Genomic DNA, 13,439 nt, shown 5'->3' on the forward strand with positions numbered 1-13,439 from the left:
GTTGACGATTATGAAAAGGCAGCAGGTTGTACATGTCACTCCCCAGTTTTTGAAAAACACATGGAAGCAAAGGTCGATAGCATGTGAGGGGATTGTATAGGCTCGGTAGACCTTTATATGTAATTGTTATATTTTGTATTATATATAGAAATACATTTTAGCAACAGTGTGTACCTATTATAATCTCTCAGTGAACTATGCAGCCTTTTGTTGGTTGATTTTATTATTTTATCTATGAATATCTAATTATTTCCCATCAAGCATTTGCTATAAAAAGGTTCAGCGTTGCCTTACATTCTTTTTTACCTTTTGAAAATAAAAGCCAAGCTATTCCTTCCTTCCCCAGAACAACCACTTTCCCATAAAACATTAATGACCTGATTTATAGTTTGGCGGAGAGGGTACTCCAGCACAATGGCAACGGAATACACTCTCTGCCAAACTAAAAGTCTGTCTACCTCACTTAGAGTTGGGTGGACCTTCAGTATGTCGACGGCAGAGACTACTCCATCTCCACCGCCATCATATATCTCAAATGGTCCAACAGAGTAATGGCCGTCTGAGGTTTAGTTGTTGTCCACCCACCCTATTTAGAGTGAGCGGACAAATGGCCAGTTTTCAATGCTGGTAAATGACAGTGATAACTCTAAGATGATCCACACCCTAGTAGAAAACTCCCATTGCAAGGGAGGGTCATTGTTTTTTTAGTTTAACAAAAAGAAAATCCCTATTTGAGATTTTCTTTTTGACAATAAATAAAACATTGAAAGTTTGCTACACGTCTCCATCATGTTGATGAAGCTGTCTGTCAAACTTTCAAAGCATTTACAGGAACCGCCATGATGGCAGTTACTGTAAATGCAGTAGATGGTCACTGCACAAGTTGACACCTCAAATTGTGATGGTCTGGTACTCCCTCAGGGTGCTGGAGTACTTTACTCTGTCACCACACTCTAAATCAGGCCCTAATTGTGTTATGTCTAGCTAGGAATGCATCTATTTGGTCCTAGTTGTTGGCTCAGGGCTGCAGTGTGATTCCTGTTATGTTTGTTATTTTCAAGTGCAGAAAGAGGATCTTGACATAGGTCATGTTAGGCTGTTGAATAGTTTTTTTTTACCTGAGGCAATTTTCTTGACTAAAGGCCAGAGACTCGTCACTTACCTGAAAGTGGAAGTGTAGGATGGCTAGTCACCTGTCTGCTGCACGTCTGCTGAGCTTGGATGAGGACATGCCTAGAGACCAGTATGAAACATGTAGGTAGCTGGTTGAGCTAAGTAAAGGCCTAGAACTCAGATGGAACCAGGGTGTATAAAACACACACAGGCATTTGTACCTACAGAATACATAAAGGCTACCAAAAGTAATAACGGAAATCAGCTGCTTTTCTGCTCATATTTCTTTAGGGCTTAAAATGATGTTGTTGCAGGAACACAGGGAGAGCTGCAGTGGCAGCAATGGGAATGGGTGTGCAGTCTTGACATTTCACAACACATTCTGAAGGAAGTGAGAATGTAGTGTATGGTACAACAGGGGCACCGTCAGGTTACTTACATGGCCTACGGGGCAAGAGTAGCTGTAAATTGTGTAGAGATTTCTGGAATACCTTAGACTCCCAGATATGTAGAGTGGCGCTCAACATCACTGTTAACAGGTATCCAATTGTGTATCCTTACCACTGTAGGACTGGCTTGCCAATCATCACAAATGGTGCCTTCAGGCCCCGCCAGAGCTCTGCAACTCTCTGTCACTGATGCATGCATCCTTCTGCACAACAAGTGTAGTGCATGGCAGAAAGACCAGCAGTCCACCTATTATGCAGTGCACCAAGCTCGCAAGACCCAACTTCTTGAGGTGCCAGTTAACAAGCTTACCAGCCCAGTTGTGAGCCCAGCGGGTTCCACCTGGATTTCCGCAGGATACCTTTCTCCATCTGAACCCTTCCCACCTTTTGCATGGACACTGGAGTTTTGGTCAAATATAACAACATGCCAAGAACTACATCAGACTTATTTTCACAAACACACATCATGCACACCTGTAATTAAAAACTCATGCCCTACAAAGCAACAATTAAACAATGGCATAATATTTAAGAAAGCATTCCCACATACCAGCACAGTCATAAGAAGATATAAAAAGAGGTCAACTTACCCTCACAACGGGGCTCCTTCTCATCCCATTGGGAGTTTATTTGACAGGTAAGTTTGTTATTTCCTTGCAGTCGATAGCCTTCGTCACAGTAAATAAGACATACTGTTTTGTAAGAGGTGTCACTTGATGAGCAGCTAATATTTCCATGTTTGACTGGTAGAAGCTTTGGACAAGTCCGCACTAAAATGTAATGAAATATAACAATAATAATAATAACAATAATGATAATATTAATTATATTATTAATAATGTTATTCCTCAGCTGCATACTTCGTAAAGATAGTTTTGAAAATATTGACCACCATATTCGATGTAAGTTTGGGCCCTATTTTTAAATGAGTTTACTTGGCTTTTGACACAAATTTTTGGACTGCATGTTGGTTTTTTCAAGATAGACTTGTTCTGGAATACTCCATTTATATGAAAAAAGTATTCAGGTATATGAAATAAGTATGCGAATAGTCTTCAAATTCCTAAAATCTGCATTAAATATTCTCATAATTACAGTCAACAGTTATAGTATACCTATACTTGAAAAACTCAACTGTCTGCCACACAGCTAGCATATAATTTGTGGTTGCCCTTTTGCCAACTCAGATCAATAAATCTCTCACATTATTGACGTAATCACTTAACATAAGGTGAACGAGTGATGCTTTCTGAGATTATCCTAAAAGGAGCATCCTTTTATAGACAATTTTGAAATTTTATATTCAATATTTCGAAGAGACAATGTGTACTTCAGATGTCCGGGTCACAGATGAAACATCATCTGCGTTATTCTATCCCAGAAAGCAAATCATTGTTAACAGAGTATATATGTGCTACACCACCATGGTCTTTTAATAGTGGCACTGCCATGGATTGTACATTATTGTGCATATGTGAAATATTTACTTGATTATGCATTTACATCTCATGTTACATTGTGTGTATACTTTTGTGGAACATCTTGACAAACTATTTTTACATTAAAAATATATTAACAAATAAAAGATATTTATTTATTTTTATGTGATGTCATTTTAGTGGAAGTATACAGCATATGGAATCACTATCCAGTACTACAAATCTCCACTCATAATGAAGTTACCTAGGGCCATATTGATGAGACCAGTCGTGTCGCGCTTGCAACATGCAACAGGGTACGTGCTCGACTCAACTTAAAAATGTGATTTATAATGCCATGCAAGGCCACTTTGAGTGTCCCTGAGTGGCTTCATAAATCAGGAGAATTGCAACTCAGTGTAAATCGCTGCGCTGTGTTACTCTACCCTGGGAAGGCATTTAATAGGCTTGAGTGGGTGTCCCCATTTTTTATGCATTCCCAAATTTTCCAGAACTGGTTGACCTGGGAATCCTTCTCAGGGAAGGCATAACGAGGAGAAACGTCTTTCTTTCTCCTCATTACTTCCTCTTTCTATGTGTGCAGCATTCCGTTATGGCATAGGAGTGTGGCCACACTGAATAATAAAATGATAATAAAAACACTTTATTATCATTTTATTTTTCATTACTCCCAGCTGAGGTTAGGGTGGGGGCTCGGCCATCCTGCCAAGCATCACAGTCAGGGAGGAGGAGTGGTTGGGCACTTTTAAGCGTGCATGTTCATTTGACCGGCCGTCTCAGGCCAGCCAAACAGACATGCACACTCATGTTTCTCCAACGCAGTTGTGTTGTACAGCCAGGTTGGAGAAAAGCCCCAGGCTCCCTGGGCCTGAGCGAGCATCAAGTCAGCCCGCTCAGTCCAAACAGGTCAACAAGCATGAGAGCAGTGTTGTGAATGCCCTCTGAGAGCCTGTGCAGCATGACCAGCATCCGAAGAGGAGCACCGAGGCGGCAGCCATAGGAGCAGGTAGCTTTTTAAAAATATTTTCCCTTCACCCCTGTCTCTTGTCCTCCCCTGCATTGCCTCACTCCCCCAAAAAATGTAGCAGCCGCCACTAAGTTAGATCTGACATCCTAGTTTTTGTAGGCTTTTAGGCCTCTGTGCCCATTACCACTGCTAACCAGTGCTAAAGTGCCTGCGCTTTCTCCTTTAAACATGATGAAATTGGCCTACATCCAATTGCCACATTTAATCTACTTGTAAGTCTCCCCTGGTAAAGGGGCACAACATGTACCCAGGGCCTGCAAATTAAATGCTACTAGTTGGCCTGCAGCACGACTTTTGCCACCGACTTAAGTAGCCTTTTAATCATTTCTCAGGCAGCTATTGCAGCGTGTATGCGCCGTTTTAAACTGCCATTTCGACTTGGCAAGAGAAACTGTTTGCGAGGCCTAAACTTTCCCTTTTATTACATATAAGTGACCCCTAAGGTAGGCCCCACACAACCAAGAGGTATATTTAAATTGGTGAACATGTACTTTTAAGTTTTACATATTAAGGTAGTAAAAAGCTCCTAAATTCTACTGTGAAACCTACCTCTCCCATAGGATAGCATTAGGTCAACTTATTTCATTTACTAAATGATAACTTTCACTTGGGTACATGACGGAATGTCGAGTTTGGTGTCTTAAGACTTGTACTTTAAAGCCCTCTTTATTGGCAAGGTCGGATTTTAAATCTCAATTCTAAAAATGCCACCTGGGGCAGAGGTGTGGTACTGGAACTGGAACCTTTACTGGTTTTTGTATGCTTTTCCACGTACATTGACCGTTTGAAAGTAAGACATGGTTTAGTATTTGATGATTTCTTTGACAAGTGTTATGTTTTGGTGATGGTGTGTTTAGGCACTTTGGATACATAAGCACATTTCTGGTGTTGGTTGATAGTTGCACTTGTGGTCATTATTGGTTGTGATATTTGTCTGGGTGGCACATTCATAGTGACTGATACATATTTTAGATTTTTTTTTGTGTAGCGTTCATCAAATTACAGCTATAATTGATATTTATCAACATGTATTTATTTTTGTAGGTTCCTCGGGGGTATGTCCTTTGGAATTGTCACTCAATCCTGAAGATGCTCTTGCGAACTCTTTAGGCATCTTCACACCCGATCGTGTCGCTGTTAAACCCACCCCTTCCCAAACTCTGTGTGACTCACTCAATGATTATTTTATTGAGAAAATTGCTAACATCAAACTTAGCATTCACCATCCCCCTGCGTCTGTGACCTTTCCTGCTCCTAACACAAATCCCTATTATCTGGACTGTTTTCCTCCTATCACGCAAGAAGCCTTTTTTTCCCTACTCAAAAGAGTGAAGTCAGGATCCCCCTCAGACAGCTGCCCTTCTTCCATTCTTCGAGAAGGTTATCTCTCCTGTCCAGCGCCCCCCATGACTCTCCTCAATAATTCCCTCTTTCGGGGCATTGTTCCTAATCTGTTCAAATGTGCGGAGGTGGTTCCTATCTTAAAAAAACCTGGTTCCGACTCCTCCATTCTTAGCAATTTCCGCCCCATTTCACTGTTGCCTTTTTTGGCCAACTTTTGGAGACTCATGTTGACGACTGTCTCAGCACTTTTATTGAACAGTCATCATACTTGGACCCCCATCAAGCGGGGTTTAGACCCAAACACTCTACGGATACCGTTATTTTGGCAGTTCTTGATGAACTTTGTAGAGGGGCGGACTTGAGTTCCACGCAAGCCCTGATACTTTTAGATCTCTTGGCGGCCTTCGACACGGTGGACCATGCACTTTTGGTCGACCGTGTCGAGAATGCCGGGATTCGGGGCCCCCCGCTGGATTGGATCTCCTCTTTTCTCAGCGACCGCTTTCAAGCGGTTCGTCTGGCCAGTTTTCTAGCTCAGAAAAAGAGATTGATATGCGGTGTCCCCCAGGGCTCGGCCCTCTCCTCACTCCTATTTAATTTGTACATTCATCCGTTGATCTCGGCCCTCCAAAAACGAGAGGTGACCATCTTCAATTATGCCGACGATCTTCAATTAGTTTTTCATATTGATTCCTCTCCTTCTTCTATCGAAAACTTTCAATCGGTCATGCCATTCATTAGCAATTGGATGAGTGCCAGTCAGCTTAAGTTAAACCCAGACAAAACAGAGCTGATCCTCACAGGGGGCCAGGGAAACCCCTGGAACTCCAATTTCTGGCCTGACGCCCTGGGTCGTCCTCCATCTCCAGCTAAATCAGTCAAGAGTCTGGGAATTGTAATGAGCAGCGATCTTTCGATGAAAGCACAGATTAAAGCGGTGGTATCTGCTTGTTTTTTCCATCTTCGAAGAATTCGCAAAATTTCCAGATTTCTGACTCTTGAGGCTCGGACTCAGGCCGTCCTTGCCTTGGTGATGTCGCGTATTGACTTTGCCAACTCCCTCTATGCTGGCATTCCCTCTTATCAACTATACCAACTTCAATTGGTACAGAACCAAGCTGCGCATCTTGTATATAGCCAGCCTAAATTTCACCATGTGAAACCCATTTTGAAGGATCTTCATTGGCTCCCCGTCTTTCAACGTTGCCTTTTCAAATTAGGATGCACCATTTTTAAAGCCCTTTGGGATCTTGGTCCGTCTTTTATTAGGTCTAGACTGTCACGCTACACCCCTTCTCGTGTACTACGCTCTTCAAACATGAACCTCTTCCTTCTGATCTTCGCTCATCCTCCTCTTACGTTCAGTTCAGATCCGCTCTTAAAACCTGGCTGTTTATTCAAGCTCATAATTAAAACATTTATTTTTCTTCTTTTCAACTGTCTGACTCTGCTTAGCGCCAAGAAACCGTCTGGTGAAAGTGCGCTGAATAAATATCTTTTAACATAACATAACATAACATCTTAGACCGAAACATTGACAGTACATCCTCACTGACTTCTATAATCTGCCTATAATCATTTGCAATTACATTTTCAATCTTTGATGGTCTATGCTCAGAAAGTATGTGATGTGTTGAGTGGATATACTGATCCCCATTACTCTGCAGTAAATACACTACAAATTGATTTTTGTGATTAGTGTGGGTCGGCTGTACTACTTGTAATGTTACATTTTGGCCCCTGATTGAACATGTACTGTATAGAGTGTGTATAAATATTGATACTCATTGCTGAAGTTGTATATATAAAAATACACTTTTTTGAACTTTATTTTGTGGTACACCTTATTATATGTATGTTCTATTTGCTTAATTCAAATTAGATTTGATTTCTATACCAACTCAACTCAGAATATACATAAGTGACTCCTTCAGGAGCCTATTGTTTTAAGATGAACTTTTAGAAAGTTAGTATTTTCTTGCCCCAACCATTTGGTTCTGGCACCTGTATCCTAAGTCATGTGACTAGGTGCAGCTTGCAGTTGTTTATTTTGTATTGCTCCAGGCAGTAAGACAAAGTGGAACACATGGTAGCAGGATGGGCTATCTCTGACTTGATGAGGGGGTAGAGCTGTCACCTTCCACACTTGCACATCACAAAGGCTCTGCCTGAGCACTCTCACAAAGGGTGTGACACTGGTCTTGTGTGACCCCGACAAGCTGGGGCCAGGGCAGGGAGCAAGGAAATTCCAGACACCTTTGGGGATGGAAACCTCCAGAACCTTCTCTTACTTCAAAGTTGGCACCAGGTATAAATATTGGACCCTCAGACCCAACTCTTCAGCACAACTCTGGACCTGTTTAAGACTCAGAAGGACTGCTGTGCTGCTCTGCCAGAATGCCTGCTACTCTTTTGCCCTGCTGCCCTGCTGCTTGAGTGAAAGACTGGACCTTGTATCTTGAATCCATGACCACCAGAGTGACTTCAAGGGCTAGTTGTCTAGTCTCATGATCAGAGGTCTCAGGGACAAAACAGGCTCCAACCACCTGGAGCCCAGCACCTAGACTCAGTCTGTTGGTATTCTTGTCACTCAAGTGGTGCCACCTCAGTCCTGGTTCCTTGGTATTGGACCTGATGGTACTCTGCTAGCCCAGCTATGGTCCTGTGGGCGAACCAACACAGCAAGATGCATCTCCTTGCATCTCTGATTTGGAACTGAGGCTGCACAACGCATCCCTGATTCAGGACTTCGCATCACAAGCTTCAACAGCATCCTCGACAACGTTGAAGAACTGTGCATCACCATCCTCATAACTTCTACTGAACCGCGATTACACAGCACACCTTCAACGCAGGAATTCTCTTTGCAAGCCCCTCATCAACCACTTCCCCGACGATGACGCAAGACCTTGCATTAAAGCCTCACATTTCCTAAGAACCTCCAGTGCACAACACATTCTGAACGTGGGATCTCGGAACGCTCCGCATCCAGGACCTAAGGTACTCTTGTTCAATGGCCTTAACGTAGTCCCTGTATGTGGCTAGTGCTCCATCGCGGTCAACCTAAACTTGTGACTTTGTCCCAGTCCGGCATGACCATAGTGATGACTATTTTCGCATTCATATTTAAAATTTCATATCATCGGTGCTATTGTTTGGATTTTTGTCATTTTGGACTCAAATAATGTATTAAATGTTAATCTATTTTTCTAATTTGGTGTTGGATTTTACTTTTGTTGTGTTTTCACTTTATCACAGTTTGAGGTGCTGCATAAATACTTTACACATTGCCTCAAAGTTAAGCCTGACTGCTTTTAATCCAGGCTACCAGAGAGTTAGGCACAGGTTAATTTGGGGTTTGTGTGTGCTTCACCCTGAAAGAGATTGTGGTTGCTGCTTGAGTAGGGTTTCATCCCAATTAACCAGTAACTTAATTTTCAACACTGTCTATCAATTAATTGATGCCAGGAAGTACTTTTCTCATCCTTGGTGTCACAAAGAATACATTGTTCATTTCTGAGTAAGTGAGTATTATTCTTTACAAGGAAGATGTTTTTGAACATATAACTATTGTTGATAATCTTGAAGGATACATTCTGGAACTTAAAATCAATTTATACATAAGCCTCTTTTTATATTTGTTTTTAACAACTGTTAGCCGGATTTCATTTTATCACAGCCAATTATTAATCCCATCCCCCTCTTTGTTATCTTTGAAAACAGAGAGGGAAGGAAGTCAGATCAGTTGGAGTTGGATCACTGCAGCCTCCACTACCAAGTGCAAGACTTCTCTTTAGGTAGCTGGAAACAGCGAGATATAGGCTTACTCACAAAGACAGTAGTCATGGACAGTTGTAGAACTAAGGGTGCACAGGAGGAGCCACGGGGAGGAGATGATCACATCGTAAAGCGGCTCCGACCGAGCTCACCCGTGAGGGGGAAAATCCGCATATAATCTGGTGAAACTGACAACCAAAGTAGTTTATTGCTGCAGCAGAACACACTGGGGACCCGCCTGTCGAGAAACTGAAGAAATCGGACAAGCTGAAGCGAAGATCAGCTTCACGGTGAGGCAGCCTGATTCAGCAGTAATGTTCCTGAAGTGGGGTAGGGACGCTTGACTCCCATTGTCGATAAGAACAATGGAGCTCCGATGTAAGCTTGTGAGTGTGGCCGATGGGGGTGCAGATTTAAGACTGACCTGGTTGCTGCCCGAAGCAACGTAAAATAAAGCGGCAGGGAAGAATTGAGTCCCCAGTGGCCGCGCAGACCACCGGCGTATTCATGAATGGCGCAGTTATCAACTTCCGGCACATGGTGAGCACAGGGAGCACCGGTGGGAGTGCGCAGTCATGGGAGACACGCATACGGGCTGACTTGCAGACAGTGGCATAGAGTCGGACCAAGACTGCCCCGGTGGAGAAGACAGGCTGCAAGCTACCTGTGACGGGGTAGTGAACGATCGTGACTAGCTGGAGATCGGAAAGATGCGCCGACTCACATGAATGTATGACCCCTATTGGAACCAGACACAAGCGTCCCAGGGAAGTCAGCAACCACCATCAGTGTGGAACCTGAGTGCGACGGAGGGGGTGAGTGCAAATGTGGCGTGACACTAGGGGTGCAATCTACTACATTCCCCAAAACCAGTGGGGTGTCATAGCAAAAAGAGGGTTTGCACTAAGTGTGGCGAGGTTACCCCTCTACGTGCCGCCTGACCCCAAGATGGAGCTCGAAATGCCCAGCAAGGGAATCTCCACATGATGCGCCCAGTGAAGTGCCTGATAAAGTGTCCGGAATACGCGCGGCCCCCTGTGACCCTTTAGGAGAAGCGGCAAGTAGTACTAATGTGAGAACAATCCTGGGCAACTACCCATGCCTGACCTCAAGCTAGCATTTAGCACTGCTATTGAGTGCATATTATCCCAACAGCAATTCTTAGCTTCCCAATACCTCCAGGATGGGTGCTGCCAATTTGTCCATGACAATGCCCCCCGGTCGGAAACCTTGATCATGGTACATTCCACGGAGCTGAAATTTACATGGCCCATTACTGATGGAACTTTCGATAGTCCTTTGACGATGCCCCCTGGGCGGATACTAAAACTGTTGGTACTTATCTCGGTGCACGAGCAACCGTGGCCGATGTCCGGTGGAGCTGTCATAAGCAGCTATGGAGGAGTCTGGCCCTGGTTTCACCCCCTCGACCGTCACCTACCCAGCCGGACATCTGACATTGTTTTCCTTGTTTCCTCGTTATGTTCTCCTTCCCTCCGCCTCCTCCTCCCAGTGACTCTCTGATTTAATTGATGTGTAACTATGTAACCGTACTTACCTCGGTGCACGAGCAACCTTAGCCGATGCCCGGTGGAGCTGTCATATGCAGCTATCGGGGAGTCTGGCCCTAGTTTCACCCCCTCGGCCGTCACCTACCCAGCCGGTCAGCTGACATTGTTTTCCTCGTTTTCCCGTTGTGTCTTCTTCCCTCCCCTCCCCTACTCCTCCCAGAATGATTCTTTGATTTAATTGATGTAGCTATGTAACCTGTAACACGCTGATTTTCATGTAAAACGCTCTGATAACTCCGGGTCTAGCCAGCACTATATAAAACTTTTCAAATAAATAAAATAAATAAATAAGGGTGATAACTCCTTGAGGGTTTAGTTGTTTATAAAATGTTGGATCTCCAATACTGTTAACCTCTCTAAGCTTTTACCTGTGATGACATGCCAGAAAATAACATAACACATCATAACACAAACTGTAAGGTTCAGATGTAATCTATTAACTGGACTAAACTTGGTAGCAAATGATAAACCACATCTGTAAATTAGATCACATGTTCAAAGTAATAAAAGTTGAATACATAATCATTTTAGGCTCACATGTTTATAGGAGAAACCAAGTCCCTTGATAAATAGAACTTAGCAGTTACCTATTGAGCGAATAGTAATATTTAAAAAAGGGCAGTGTCAACAATGAATAAAATGACAGGTACAAGGAGAGAATTGTTGTGCCCAGAGGAGCAATAGAGTACCAGTGTTGATGAGTAAACATTGCTATGTATCACAACTGGTTTTAGGTATGTGACACCTTCTCACCTCGTAGGAGAATCCTTGTGGTGGGACTTCCTGTTCCTCAACAAATCAAGCTGTAGGAAGTGTACACAGCTGCTGCTTAACATAGCCCCTCAACATTATGACAGGCCATACAGGTCTTTTGTAACAGTGGAGAAGTGGAAATGAGTGGGTAAATCCACATGCTCAGCCGCTCTTCAGCATGATAAGATTAGCAAATACTAAAACTAGCTCAGCATTGAGTCACCACCTTCTGAAGAACACATTCAGGAAATGACATGCATTTGCATCTCAGATAGTTTCAAGAGAACTTCCTTAAAGATATTTTTCCAGTGATTCCTGCCTTTGATAGATGTGGTTTGGTTCCAGAAATCCAGTTGTGTGCTAAAATTAAGTACAGCAAGCTCTCCTTGTGATATCATCAAATGCAGGAAGGACAAGGATTCCACTTCTCTCTCAGGTCATCTTATCGTGCTACTTACTTCAGAACTAATGACCTTCCTACTAGGCAGTCAAAGCTAAAGGAAGCCAAAGATTGCTTTTTCTGTTTCCAGCTGTTGCTTAGACTAAACTGTGGGAGAAAGGTGCACGCATTATATATCGCTCTGTGGATCAAGCTAAGCAGACAGAAGGGCTTAATAAGACTAATAAGTGAAAATAGCTCACTTACAGCCGAGCCCCGTGAAATAACATCCAGCTGTGCATCTGGCAGAACACTCTTTACAAAGGCAACGTAAACTCCAAGTTAAAGAAAGACTGCATAGAAATGCCAAAACCAATACAGGATGCGACTTATAGGAAGAGTTCCCACAGAAAGAGGGGATCAGAAAAGGCGAAGTTTCCTAACTTCATCGCTTCCTCATCTCTCCTCTTTCTTATTCCACACATAGGTTTGAATCTTCTGTGCTTGTGAGGTGGTTGAAAACAGGCTCAGCCGAATGTCTTATTTCGCTCATTGGCTGTTGAGAGGATTAGTTTGAAAGCCGAATTTCGGGGCATATTATCAAGGACGGCGTTGAAATTATCGCCGCTTTACCGGTAGAAATCTGCAGCTAAAGCGGCCATAATGGGCTTGATAATATGCCGCAGAGAATTCCCATAGAAGCCCAGGTTCTGGTGTGAACATGGGCTTCTATTGGAATTCTCTGTGGCATATTATCAAGCCCATTATCGCCGCTTTAGCTGCAGTTTTCTGCTGCTAAACCGGCGATAATTTTAACGCCGTCCTTGATAATATGTACCATGAGTCGTTTAAGAACCCTGCTCGAAATTAGGGGGCATATTATCAAGACACGGCGTTAAAATTATCGCCGCTTTAGCGGCAGACAACTGCCGCTAAAGCGGCGGTAATGGCCTTTATAATATGTCCTGGAGAATTCCCATAGAAGCCCATGTTCTGGTGTCAACATGGGCTTCTATTGCAATTCTCTGCGGCATATTATCAAGCACGGCGTTAAAATTATCGCCGCTTTAGCGGCAGAAAACTGCCGCCAAAGCGGCGATAATTTTAACGCCGTGCTTGATAGTATGCCCCTAGGAAAGAATAAAGGAGCGATTCACAACCTTTACAATTAAATGTTGGTTTGGGGAATCTACTCCCACGGGCACTGCTGGATGATGCACTGATAGGACACCCGTAACCTGCTGAGTGGCGCTCAGACCCCTCTTTAGACCATTTGTAAATGTGCGTACAGTGGTTGCGCTATTTAATGTAACGTGTTCCTCCATTGATACACATTTAAAAGATACCTGTTTGCATTCTGTCTGAAACGCTTCTTTTGCACATACAATGTCCATTTGTTGGTAAAGTGTTGCTTATAAACAGATTCCTTCGACTTCCAACAATTGATTGATTTCACTTTCTAATGGTGACACGAAGCAATTATATATTTTTTTGCTTATGTGGACGGATCTATATAGGGTGTTTGCGATGACTGCTTGGGACGGTTTTAGCTTAGCCTGCGAGGATTGAGTAATATGCCTTAGTATC

General features: G+C 43.2%; 1 protein-coding gene across 5 annotated transcripts in view; it reads right to left on the reverse strand.

The window, feature by feature from the left end:
- The window catches only part of SVEP1 (sushi, von Willebrand factor type A, EGF and pentraxin domain containing 1), a 1,063,460-nt gene that overhangs the window by 621,342 nt on the left and 428,679 nt on the right, over nucleotides 1–13,439 (reverse strand). For all 5 annotated transcript variants that reach the window (XM_085641350.1, XM_085641349.1, XM_085641348.1 and 2 more), the window contains exon 6: nucleotides 2,153–2,332. In XM_085641350.1, the coding sequence (XP_085497476.1) occupies nucleotides 2,153–2,332 (180 nt within the window). The remainder of the gene's footprint in view (nucleotides 1–2,152; nucleotides 2,333–13,439) is intronic.

The sequence above is a fragment of the Triturus cristatus genome, chromosome 2_2 (assembly GCF_964204655.1).
Source record: "Triturus cristatus chromosome 2_2, aTriCri1.1, whole genome shotgun sequence".
NCBI lineage: Eukaryota > Metazoa > Chordata > Amphibia > Caudata > Salamandridae > Triturus > Triturus cristatus.